General features: G+C 46.9%; 1 protein-coding gene across 4 annotated transcripts in view; it reads right to left on the reverse strand.

Annotated features, from left to right (window-relative positions):
• The window catches only part of LOC127928727 (protein kinase C alpha type-like), a 303595-nt gene that overhangs the window by 47508 nt on the left and 243128 nt on the right, over positions 1-12959 (reverse strand). For all 4 annotated transcript variants that reach the window (XM_052516022.1, XM_052516023.1, XM_052516024.1 and 1 more), the window contains exon 5: positions 10262-10390. In XM_052516022.1, coding sequence (XP_052371982.1) covers positions 10262-10390 — 129 coding nt within the window. The remainder of the gene's footprint in view (positions 1-10261; positions 10391-12959) is intronic.

Genomic DNA, 12959 nt, shown 5'->3' on the forward strand with positions numbered 1-12959 from the left:
ATTGTCTCAAGGCTTAAAAATCCTTCTTTGACCCGTCTCCTCCCCTTCATCTACACTGATTGAAGTGGATTTAACAAGTGACATCAATAAGGGATCATAGCTTTCACCTGGATTCACCTGGATCGGTCATGTCATGGAAAGAGCAAGTGTCCTTGAAAGCTATGATCCCTTATTGATGTCACATGATTCACCTGGTCAGTCTATGTCATGGAAAGAGCAGGTGTTCTTAATGGTTTGTACACTCAGTGTAAACATCTGGTTCATGGGTAAATGAAGTGACTTGTCTCCTGTTGTGTGTCTATGTGCCCAATAGAGGGAGCCCCAGGTCTCTATTACAGGTCTCTCGCACTGACAGCCCAAGTCAGAAGTTCACATCTCGCTCAATACAGTCCTGTCCATACACTCCAGGAGAGCTCATTAAACACACACACACACACACACACACACACACACACACACACACACACACACACACACACACACACACACACACACACACACACACACACACACACACACACACACACACACACACACACACACACACACACACACAAACATGAGACTCTGTACCACCGCCATGACATCCGTCACTCAGGACTGCCTCTACCAGTACTCATCATTCAGTCCTTCATCCAGGAATAGAAACACAGGAAAGAACATCTCTTCTATTATAGTCCCAGCTTCTTCTTCTCTGAAGTCTCCTTTAGTGCAGATCACAGATATTGCTGTATATAAATGACATGATAGGTCATACAGACAGAGTTACTACACTTCACTACGTCGCTAACTCTCATTACTGTATCTGTAATAGAATCACATTGTAGTTAGAGATGACTGGACATCTAACTAGAGGTGAATAATCACACGGAATACTATTGTATAAATATTGTATTAGGGTAGAGAGAATTGTTTTCTTCCTTTTTTGGAAGGCTCAGGATCTTCAGTGTTTATACAGATTAGCACATAATGCCCATAAAAACCTTTGACAGAACTTCCTAATCTTTATATGACTCAGGGCCCGTATTCATAAACCATCTCAGAGCAGGAATGCCCCTCATCTTCTTCATTGTGATCTAAAAGGCACATGTTCCCAGATCAGCACTCGTACTCTGAGAGGCTTTGTGAATATGGGCCCAGGTTTGTGCTCAGGTAATGTTTGTTCATATCAACTGGGCATGGTATTTGCCTCACTCAACCCTGTGCCCCTTGCCAGCATAATCCACTATGACCCTGCCCTGGCAGCACAATTACAAAATATACTATTTCTAAAATTAAACGAGATTTGGAGAAATCTGGACGGAAGGCAGCTCAATCCCCATGAAAAGCCTTTGAAATTCAAATGCCATGTTGCATAACAAAGCGGTGTAGTATCAGTAGTAGTGTAGTATCAGTAGTGTAGTGTAGCATCAGTAGTAGTGTAGTATCAGTAGTAGTGTAGTATCAGTAGTAGTTTAGCATCAGTAGTAGTGTAGTATCAGTAGTAGTGTAGTATCAGTAGTAGTGTAGTATCAGTAGTAGTGTAGTATCAGTAGTAGTGTAGCATCAGTAGTAGTGTAGTATCAGTAGTAATGCAGCATCACTAGTAGTGTAGTATCAGTAGTAGTGTAGTATCAGTAGTAGTGTAGTGTAGCATCAGTAGTAGTGTAGTATCAGTAGTAATGCAGCATCACTAGTAGTGTAGTATCAGTAGTGTTGTAGCATCAGTAGTAGTGTAGTATCAGTAGTAGTGTAGTATAAGTAGTAATGCAGCATCACTAGTAGTGTAGTATCAGTAGTGTGTAGCATAGTAGCATCAGTAGTAGTGTGTATCAATATCAGTAGTGTTGTAGCATCAGTAGTAGTGTAGTATCAGTAGTAGTGTAGTATCAGTAGTGTTTTAGCATCAGTAGTGTTGTAGCATCAGTAGTAGTGTAGTATCAGTAGTATTTTAGCATCAGTAGTGTTGTAGCATCAGTAGTAGTGTAGTATCAGTAGTATTGTAGTATCAGTAGTGCTGTAGCATCAGTAGTAGTGTAGTATCAGTAGTAATGCAGCATCACTAGTAGTGTAGTATCAGTAGTGTTGTAGCATCAGTAGTGTTGTAGCATCAGTAGTAGTGTAGTATCAGTAGTAGTGTAGTATCAGTAGTGTTGTAGCATCAGTAGTAGTGTAGTATCAGTAGTAGTGTAGTATCAGTAGTAGTGTAGCATCAGTAGTAGTGTAGTATCAGTAGTAATGCAGCATCACTAGTAGTGTAGTATCAGTAGTAGTATTGTAGTATCAGTAGTGTTGTAGCATCAGTAGTAGTGTAGTATCAGTAGTAGTGTAGCATCAGTAGTAGTGTAGTATCAGTAGTAATGCAGCATCACTAGTAGTGTAGTATCAGTAGAGTTGTAGCATCAGTAGTAGTGTAGTATCAGTAGTAATGCAGCATCACTAGTAGTGTAGTATCAGTAGTGTTGTAGCATCAGTAGTAGTGTAGTAGCAGTAGTAGTGTAGCATCAGTAGTAGTGTAGTATCAGTAGTAATGCAGCATCACTAGTAGTGTAGTATCAGTAGTGTTGTAGCATCAGTAGTAGTGTAGTATCAGTAGTAGTGTAGCATCAGTAGTAGTGTAGTATCAGTAGTAATGCAGCATCACTAGTAGTGTAGTATCACTAGTGTTGTAGCATCAGTAGTAGTGTAGTATAAGTAGTAATGCAGCATCACTAGTAGTGTAATATCAGTAGTAATGCAGCATCAGTAGTAGTGTAGCATCAGTAGTATTGTAGTATCACTAGTGTTGTAGCATCAGTAGTAGTGTAGTATAAGTAGTAGTGTAGCATCAGTAGTAGTGTAGTATCAGTAGTAGTGTAGCATCAGTAGTAGTGTAGTATAAGTAGTAATGCAGCATCACTAGTAGTGTAGTATCAGTAGTAGTGTAGTAGCAGTAGTAGTGTAGTAGCAGTAGTAGTGTAGTATCACTAGTAATGCAGCATCAGTAGTAGTGTAGTATCAGTAGTAGTGCAGCATCAGTAGTAGTGCAGCATCAGTAGTAGTGTAGCATCTGTAGTATTGTAGCATCAGTAGTAGTATAGTATCAGTAGTAGTGTAGTATCAGTAGTAGTGTAGTATCAGTAGTAGGGTAGCATCTGTAGTAGTGTAGTATCAGTAGTAGTGTAGTATCAGTAGTAGTTTGACATCAGTAGTAGTGTAGTATCAGTCGTAGTGTAGTATCAGTAGTAGTGTAGTATCAGTAGTAGTGTAGTATCAGTAGTAGTATAGCATCAGTAGTATTGTAGTATCAGTATTAGTGTAGCATCAGTAGTAGTGTAGTATCAGTAGTAGTATAGCATCAGTAGTAGTGTAGCATCAGTATTAGTGTGGCATCAGTAGTAGTGTAGTATCAGTAGTAGTGTAGTATCAGTAGTAGTGTAGTTTCAGTAGTAGTGTAGTATCAGTAGTAGTGTAGTATCAGTAGTAGTGTAGTATCATTAGTAGGGTAGCATCAGTAGTAGTGTAGTATCAGTAGTAGTGTAGTATCAGTAGTAGTATAGCATCAGTAGTATTGTAGTATCAGTATTAGTGTCGCATCAGTAGTAGTATAGTATCAGTAGTAGTATAGCATCAGTAGTAGTGTAGCATCAGTATTAGTGTAGCATCAGTGGTAGTGTAGTATCAGTAGTAGTGTAGCATCAGTAGTAGTGTAGTATCAGTAGTAGTGTAGCATCAGTAGTAGTGTAGTATCAGTAGTAGTGTAGTATCAGTAGTAGTGTAGTATCAGTAGTAGTGTAGTATCAGTAGTAGTGTAGTATCAGTAGTAGTGTAGCATCAGTAGTAGTGTAGCATCAGTAGTAGTGTAGCATCAGTAGTAGTGTAGCATCAGTAGTAGTGTAGTATCAGTAGTAGTGTAGTATCAGTAGTAGTGTAGTATCAGTAGTAGTGTAGTATCAGTAGTAGTGTAGTATCAGTAGTAGTGTAGTATCAGTAGTAGTGTAGTATCAGTAGTAGTGTAGTATCAGTAGTAGTGTAGCATCAGTAGTAGTGTAGTATCAGTAGTAGTGTAGCATCAGTAGTAGTGTAGTATCAGTAGTAGTGTAGTATCAGTAGTAGTGTAGCATCAGTGCATGTCTGGTAATCTGATGAGCTGGGTTGATTCCCACTGTTCAACAGTAGAGTAGTGAGAGAGAATCACACACACTGTACCCGGGCTCCCGAGTGGCGCAGCGGTCTAAGGCACTGCATTTCAGTGCAAGAAGCATCACTGTAGTCCCTGGTTTGAATCCAGACTGCATCACATCCAGCTGTGATTGGGCGGCGCACAATTGGCCCAGGATCGGCCGGGGTCGGCTGTAATTGTAAACAAGAATTTGTTCTTATCTGACTTGCCTAGTTAAATAAATAAAATAGTTTTATGTCTGTTATACTGCTTCTGCTTTCCATTGATTCCCAGGGCTTTGGAGTCTGTTCTTAAACAGTTTATTTGACCTCATATGATAATAAAGGATGACATGGATGAGCTTTATTCAATCAAAACAGGTGTCTGGAAGTAACAAACTATTCTCATTTTGAACGGTGAGAATGTATGTTTAGAGTCATTCAGCACATTCACTCAATTCACTTCCACTCCATACAAAGCATTATTTATCCCAGAGGAACAATATCTCTGGGCCAAGCAGTGGTTCTCTCACAGCTCTGGGTGAATATAATGTAGACTTTAGCTCTTCTCTCAAACTGAAGCATGTCAGCTCCTACTAAATGTATCTTCTTATCAACACAAACACACTGACATCACTGTGTTTCTCAGCTCAGTGGCTCCATGAACTGTGTGTGTCACTGGCTGGGTCCTTGGATGCCCCTGTGTGTGTGTGTGTGTGTGTGTGTGTGTGTGTGTGTGTGTGTGTGTGTGTGTGTGTGTGTGTGTGTGTGTGTGTGTGTGTGTGTGTGTGTGTGTGTGTGTGTGTGTGTGTGTGTGTGTGTGTGTGTGTGTGTGTGTGTGTGTGTGTGTGTGTGTGTGTTTTCTGACAGGGGCTTAGACAGCATAAATGGACGTGTCTGCATCCATGTGTCTGTGATGGTTAAACTCCAGAGCTAACTGGAGATCCTTATTGGCCCTAGGTTATTGTTTTGGTCTTGGACAGGGAGAGAGAGGAGCAGGGGAAATAAGGATGAGAGGTGGAGGGGAGGAGAGAAGAGGAGAGTAGGGTGAAGGGGGGTGAGAAGAGCTGGGTACAGGAGGACAGAGATAGAGGGAGGAGGAAATGAGAGAGATAAAAAAAAAAGTAGAAGGGAAAGAGGGAGGGGAAGGAGGGGGGAAAGAGGGAGAGAGGAAGGAGGAAGAGGGGAAGGAGGGAGATGGGAAAGAGGGAGAGGGGAAAGATGGATAGTGGAAGGAGTGAGAGGGGAAAGAGGGAGGGGAAAGAGGGAGAGGGGAAGGAGGGAGAGGGGAAAGATGGAGAGGAGAAAGAGGGAGAGGGGAAAGATGGATAGTGGAAAGAGTGAGAGGGGAAAGAGGGAGGGGAAAGAGGGAGAGGGGAAAGATGGAGATGGGAGAGGAGAAAGAGGGAGAGGAGAAAGAGGGAGAGGGGAAGGAGGGAGAGGAGAAAGAGGGAGAGGGGAATGCTGGATTATTCAAGGAGAGAGGGGAGCAGGTTTACTTAGGAGGAAGTGGGGAAGGATGTATAGATGAGAGGGGGATGAAAAGTGAGGACTGCAGGCAGGGATGTTTAGGAAAATAGGAGTGAGGGATTGTACATGATAGTGGGGTATTGAAGGAGAGAGCTGTGAGGAGGGAGAGGAAAATACAGTTTTAGAGAAGTAGAGGAAGACGTTATTGCAGGACAGAGGAGAAAGGGAGGGGGAGATGAGAGGAGAGATGAGGACAGGTGAAAGTGAGGAGAGGGCAGTGTTATGGAAAGAGGTAGAGTGAGAGAGAGAGAGAGAGAGAGAGAGAGAGAGTGAGGGAAAGAGAGAGAGAGAGAGGCAAAGAGAGAAAGGGAAAGAGAGAGAGGGAAAGAGAGAGAGAGAATGTAGGAGGGACAAAAAGAGCGTGGAGAGGCGTATTGTATTGGAGAGAGCCTTGGAGATGTGTTTGTGTTTTCTTGGCTGGACAGATTTAATCAACTTCACATGGCGCTGCACCAGAATGGCCTCCACATGTCTGTGGAAGCCACAGGGAACATACACAATCTGATGCCACTGTTCAGTCCTCAGCTTGGCAGACCTTCTGGCTCAAATACATTGCTTCTCTCTTTTTGTTTTCTTTCTCTCTCTCTCTCTGTCATTCTTTCACTCATTTTTAGTGACATTCTCTCATCCACTCTATCTTCCATTTTCTCAGTCTCTTTCTGTCTTTTTTCTCTCTTAATCTCTCTGTCTTGTGTTGTCACGCCCTGGCCATAGAGAGCCGGGTATGGTTCTCAATCAGGGACAGCTGTCTATCGTTGTCTCTGATTGGGAATCATACTTAGGCAGCCTGTTTTGCCACCTTAGTTGTGGGTAGTTGTCTGTGTTAGTGGCCTGTATAGCCCTAGTCAGCGTCACGTTCGTATTTGTTGTTTTGGTGGCGACATTCGTAATAAGAGAAAATGTACGCTAACCACGCTGCACCTTGGTCCGGTGATTTCCCTGACGACGTTCATGACAGAACTACCCACCACAAACGGACCAAGCAGCGTCGTAAGGAGGACTGGACATGGGAGGGCATCCTGAACGGGAAAGGATCCTGGACGTGGGAGGACATCCTGAACGGGAAAGGATCCTGGACGTGGGAGGACATCCTGAACGGGAAAGGATCCTGGACGTGGAAGGAGATCCTGGTGGGAAAGGATTGCCTGCTGTGGGAGCAGGTGGAAGCAGCGAGGAAGGCGGAGGCAGCAAGTAAAAGGGCCCAGGATTACACAGGGTCACGGCTGGCACGAAAGACCGGGAGGCCACTCCAAACAATGTTTTGGGGGTGCACACGAGGAGATTGGCTGAGTCAGGTTGGAGACCTGAGCCAACTCTTCGTGCTTACCATAGGGAGTGTGGTACTGGTCAGGCACCGTGTCTCCAGTGCGCGTTCACAGCCCGGTGCGCTACATTCCAGCTCCCCGCATCGGCCGGCTAGAGTGGGCATCCAGCCAGGACGTGTGGTGCCGGCTCGGCGCATCTGGCCGCCAGTGCGTCTCTACAGGCCAGGATATCCTGCGTCGGCTCTGCGCACTGTGTTTCCGGTGCGTCTGCATAGCCCAGTGCGTCCTGTGCCAGCGCCCCACATTTGCCGGGCGACGGTAACCATCCAGGTAACCATCCAGCCAGGATGGCCCAGTGTACCCGGTGCCTGCTCCAAGAACCAGGCCTCCAGTATGTCTCCCCAGCCTGGTGAGTCCTGTGCCTGCTCCCAGAACCAGGCCTCCTGTATGTCTCCCCAGCCTGGTGAGTCCTGTGCCTGCTCTCAGAACCAGGCCACCTGTATGTCTCCCGAGCCTGGTAAGCCCTGTGGCAGCTCTGCATCCAGGCTGTCCATATGTCTAACCGGTGCGTCTCATAGCCCAGACGCCTGTGCCAATTGGTGCATACACCTTATGACATCCAGTGGGCTTGCATCTAAATATTTTTTTTTTTTTTTGGGGGAAGGGGGGTGAGAAGGATTACTTACCCTTACTTACCCTATCCTAGGTATTCCCAGGTGTCTCCGGAAGGTGGTGATTGACTCCGCTGTCCTGGCCGTGAGGGAGTTTGTTCCACCATTGGGGGCCAGAGCAGCGAACAGTTTTGACTGGGCTGAGCGGGAACTGTACTTCCTCAGTGGTAGGGAGGTGCCTGCAGGCCAGAGGTGGAGGCCTCCAGTATGCCCTTGCCTGGGGTCCTGTGCCTGCTCCCAGAGCCAGGCCTCCCCTCACATGTCTCCCCAGCCTGGTGAGTCCTGTGCCTGCTCTCAGAACCAGGCCACCTGGTGATGTCTCCCGAGCCTGGTAAGCCCTGTGGCAGCTCCACGCATCCAGGCTGTCCATATGTCCGTCTCTGATATGTCTGCCAGTGATGATCCATGGCACAGAAGGGGGAAAGGAGAAGATTAATTGTGTGTCGTCTGCCTCCAGTGATGATCCATGGCACGAAGCCTCCAGTGAGGATTCATGGCACGAAGCCTCCAGTGGGGAGTACTACTGTCACGCCCTGGCCATAGAGAGGCTTTTATTCTCTATTTTGGTTAGGCCAGGGTGTGACTAGGGTGGGCATTCTAGTTTCTTTGTTTCTATGTTTTCTGTTTCTATGTTTTGGCCGGGTATGGTTCTCAATCAGGGACAGCTGTCTATCGTTGTCTCTGATTGGGAATCATACTTAGGCAGCCTGTTTTGACACCTTAGTTGTGGGTAGTTGTCTGTGTTAGTGGCCTGTATAGCCCTAGTCAGCTTCTCATTCATTTTTGTTGTTTCTTGTTTTGTGACATTCTTAATAAAATAAAAATGTACGCTCACCACGCTGCACCTTGGTCCAGTCATTTCCCTGACGACATTCGTGACATGTGTGTTTCTATTGTATCTTTCTCTCTCTCTGGGATTGAGTCAGTAACCCTCAACGTCTTCTTTGAGAGAGTCTGGGGGCCTTGTCAACTGTATCGACATCCCTGTCACTGTTAACTCATTGCCCCTGTGAATTACCTCTTCTCTTAAAGGCATACTTTGGGATTTTGGCAATGAAACCCTTTATTTAGTTTCCCAGAGTCAAATGAACTTGTGGATAACATTTTTATGTCTCTTTATATAGGGGGTTAGAGGTAGTTTCTCGGGCCAATGCTAACTAACGTTAGCACAATGACTGGAAGTCTATGGGTATGTATCCCTTTAAGGTTGTCAATACATCTCACTGATAAAGAGTTACACACCATGCAAGCAGGAACACACACACCCACCAACAAACACGCACACTTGACATGTGGTAGTAACTAGGTATTTACTTCAACAAGAACCCAAAAAGGAAATGACAGAATATATCAAATTAACTGTGAAACACTGAATCTCATCACTGGCCATGTGTCTCACAGTCCCTGATTGTGTTGAAATGGGGAGGGGAGAGGCGAGGAGGGTATTGCCCACCCAGACTGAGAACGGGTATCAGATGGGGCCTCTGCCAACATTCCTCGTTGTCACAGGCCCGAACCGAACCATGTGTTTCCCATGCCAATAAAGCCCCTTAAAATGAAATTGAATTGAGAGGGGAGAGGGAGAGGGAGATGAGAGGGAGATGAGAGAGCGACAGAAATATAAACAGGGAAGAGGCACACACATTCTGCGGACTAGGGTGGTATTAGGGTGCCACTCAAATGTTGTGTGTAGCATGTGACTGACCATGACATGTAGAATGCAGCTCATCACTCAGACTCCTTGAATAGCATGACACTTGTGCCAAGCCACTCAACTGTAGCTAGCATACACTGTAAGTGTCATATAAATCATATATAGGTAGCATGTAGCATGTAGTCTGCGTCATGTCAGTCAAATGTATCATAGCTTGCATGTAGCATGTAGTCTGTGTCATGACAGTCAAATGTATCGTAGCTAGCATGTAGCATGTAGTCTGTGACATGACAGTCAAATGTATCGTAGCTAGCATGTAGCATGTAGTCTGTGACATGACAGTCAAATGTATCGTAGCTAGCATGTAGCATGTGGTCTGTGACATTACAGTCAAATGTATCGTAGCTTGCATGTAGCATGTAGTCTGTGTCATGACAGTCAAATGTATCGTAGCTAGCATGTAGCATGTAGTCTGTGACATGACAGTCAAATGTATCGTAGCTAGCATGTAGCATGTAGTCTGTGACATGACAGTCAAATGTATCGTAGCTAGCATGTAGCATGTAGTCTGTGACATGACAGTCAAATGTATCGTAGCTAGCATGTAGCATGTAGTCTGTGACATGACAGTCAAATGTATCGTAGCTAGCATGTAGCATGTAGTCTGTGACATGACAGTCAAATGTATCGTAGCTAGCATGTAGCATGTAGTCTGTGACATGACAGTCAAATGTATTGTAGCTAGCATGTAGCATGTAGTCTGTGTCATGACAGTCAAATGTATTGTAGCTAGCATGTAGCATGTAGTCTGTGACATGACAGTCAAATGTATGTAGCTAGCATGTAGCATGTAGTCTGTGTCATTACAGTCAAATGTATTGTAGCTAGCATATAGCATGTAGTCTGTGTCATGTCACTCACTACTCACATGTAGCTAACATGTGGTGTAGTCTGTCATGTCACTTACAGATAGCTAGCATGTTTCATTTAGTCATGTCTCTCCCTTGTAGCGTGTGACTCACCTGTGACGTGTAGCCTGTCTCCGCTGACGTCGATCTTGAGGAAGATGCGTCCTCTGCGCTCCGTGTGGTCTGTCCCACACAGGCTTGGCACGTTCATCACACACTGATTGTGTACGTTCATGTCGCAGGCTGGACAAACACACACAAACACATTGAGTTTATAACAGGTTTAGGACCTGGTCATAATATAGTTCAGCTAACTGGTCATGGTGAACACTCACTCTGCAAGTTGTCTGCTGTGCAATACCTAACAACAGTGTTTAATTTGTCTGCAAGTTATCTGCTGTGCAATACCCAACAATAGTGTTTATTTGCCATTTCTACAATAGACCAGCCAGGTATTGGACAGAGCCTGCCTTCTCTCTCTCTCTCTCTCTCTCTCTCTCTCTCTCTCTCTCTCTCTCTCTCTCTCTCTCTCCCTCTTATTCCCTAAGCGTGTTAGAGGACAACACATTGAGTGTTTTTATTAGCGGCTAATGAAGCTAATGAAGACAAACAGGAGAGGGACCAGAGGGAGAGGAGGCTACAGGCCTACCTCCTACTTTCCTCACCCCCCCTTCCCTATCCCCAATCTCTTTATCTTCATACACCCTCACCATACCTCTCTCCCCACATCTATCCAGCCCCACCATCATCATTCCTATCGTTCACCCTCGTCCTTACTCTACACTCATCTGTCCAACATACCCCTGCTTCTCCTCATCCCTCTATCTCCGCCCACTCTACCTCAACCTATTCATCCCCAATTCTTCTCTTTCTTTCCCTCACCCATTACCGTCCGCCCTCACTCCTATTTATCCCTTTCCTTCCTCTTTCCACCTCCACCTCCCCCTCTTCCTCCTCCTCTCTTTTTATAGGTGGGAGGACAGGAGAGCCCCAGTGGCAGCCAGATCGGGAGGCTGGGATGTAATAACTAATTTGTTGGCATCAGGCCTCAGGCCTCCCCACATCAATTTATATCAATCTGTTATAATTCTGCCACCAGAGACACTAGAGATGGATGGATGGAGAGGGAGGGAAGGAGGGAGGAAGGGTGATAGATGGGAAAGCTAGAGAGGTAGGATAGGAGAGTGATAGATGTGGACAGGGAGAGATGGAGAGAGAATGACGTGTGTGGGGAGGGAACAGGAGTGGGTTGAGAGAGTATGGGAAAGATAGATAAGAGAGAGAAGAAAGAAAGAAAGAAAGAAAGAAAGAAAGAAAGAAAAAGAAAGAAAGAAGAGTGGGAGGTGGGACATTTGGAGAGATAGGGAGCGATATGGAGAGAGTAGAAAATGTGTGGGGAGGGGAGTGGGTTGAGAGGTAGTGTGGGGATGGGAGTGGGTTGAGAGGTAGTGAGGGGATGGGAGTGGGAGTGGGTTGAGAGGTAGGGAGGGGATGGGAGTGGGTTGAGGGGAAGTGAGGGGATGGGAGTGGGTTGAGAGGTAGTGAGGGGATGGGAGGGAGTGGGTTGAGAGGTAGTGAGGGGATGGGAGTGGGTTGAGAGGTAGTGAGGGGATGGGAGTGGGTTGAGAGGTAGGGAAGGGAGTGAGTTGAGAGGTAGTGAGGGGATGGGAGTGGGTTGAGAGGTAGTGAGGGGATGGGAGTGGGTTGAGAGGTAGTGAGGGGATGGGAGTGGGTTGAGAGGTAGTGAGGGGATGGGATGGGAGTGGGTTGAGAGGTAGTGAGGGGATGGGAGTGGGTTGAGAGGTAGTGAGGGGATGGGAGTGGGTTGAGAGGTGAGAGGAGTGGGGGGGGATGGGAGTGGGTTGAGAGGTAGGGAGGGGATGGGAGTGGGTTGAGAGGTAGTGAGGGGATGGGAGTGGGTTGAGAGGTAGTGAGGGGATGGGAGTGAGAGTGGGTTGAGAGGTAGGGAGGGGATGGGAGTGGGTTGAGAGGTAGTGAGGGGGTGGGAGTGGGTTGAGAGGTAGTGAGGGGATGGGAGTGGGTTGAGAGGTTGTGAGGGGATGGGAGTGAGAGTGGGTTGAGAGGTAGGGAGGGGATGGGAGTGGGTTGAGAGGTAGTGAGGGGGTGGGAGTGGGTTGAGAGGTAGTGAGGGGATGGGAGTGGGTTGAGAGGTAGTGAGGGGATGGGAGTGGGTTGAGAGGTAGTGAGGGGATGGGAGTGGGTTGAGAGGTAGTGAGGGGATGGGAGTGGGTTGAGAGGTTGTGAGGGGATGGGAGTGGGTTGAGGGTAGTGAGGGGTGGGAGTGGGTTGAGAGGTAGGGAGGGGATGGGAGTGGGTTGAGAGGTAGTGAGGGGATGGGAGAGGATGAGAGGTTGTGAGGGGGTGGGAGTGGGTTGAGAGGTAGTGAGGGGGTGGGAGTGGGTTGAGAGGTAGTGAGGGGATGGGAGTGGGTTGAGAGGTAGTGAGGGGATGGGAGTGGGTTGAGAGGTAGTGAGGGGATGGGAGTGGGTTGAGAGGTAGTGAGGGGATGGGAGTGGGTTGAGAGGTAGTGAGGGGATGGGAGTGGGTTGAGAGGTAGTGAGGGGATGGGAGTGGGTTGAGAGGTAGTGAGGGGATGGGAGTGGGTTGAGAGTAGTGAGGGGGGGGGGTGGGAGTGGGTTGAGAGGTAGGGAGGGGATGGGAGTGGGTTGAGAGGTAGTGAGGGGATGGGGAGAGGATGAGAGGTTGTGAGGGGGGGGAGTGGGTTGAGAGGTAGTGAGGGGTGGGAGTGGGTTTGAGAGGGGGATGGGGGGTGAGGGGTGGGAGTGGGTTG

The sequence above is a fragment of the Oncorhynchus keta genome, unplaced genomic scaffold (genome assembly GCF_023373465.1).
Source record: "Oncorhynchus keta strain PuntledgeMale-10-30-2019 unplaced genomic scaffold, Oket_V2 Un_scaffold_3567_pilon_pilon, whole genome shotgun sequence".
In the NCBI taxonomy this organism is placed as follows: domain Eukaryota; kingdom Metazoa; phylum Chordata; class Actinopteri; order Salmoniformes; family Salmonidae; genus Oncorhynchus; species Oncorhynchus keta.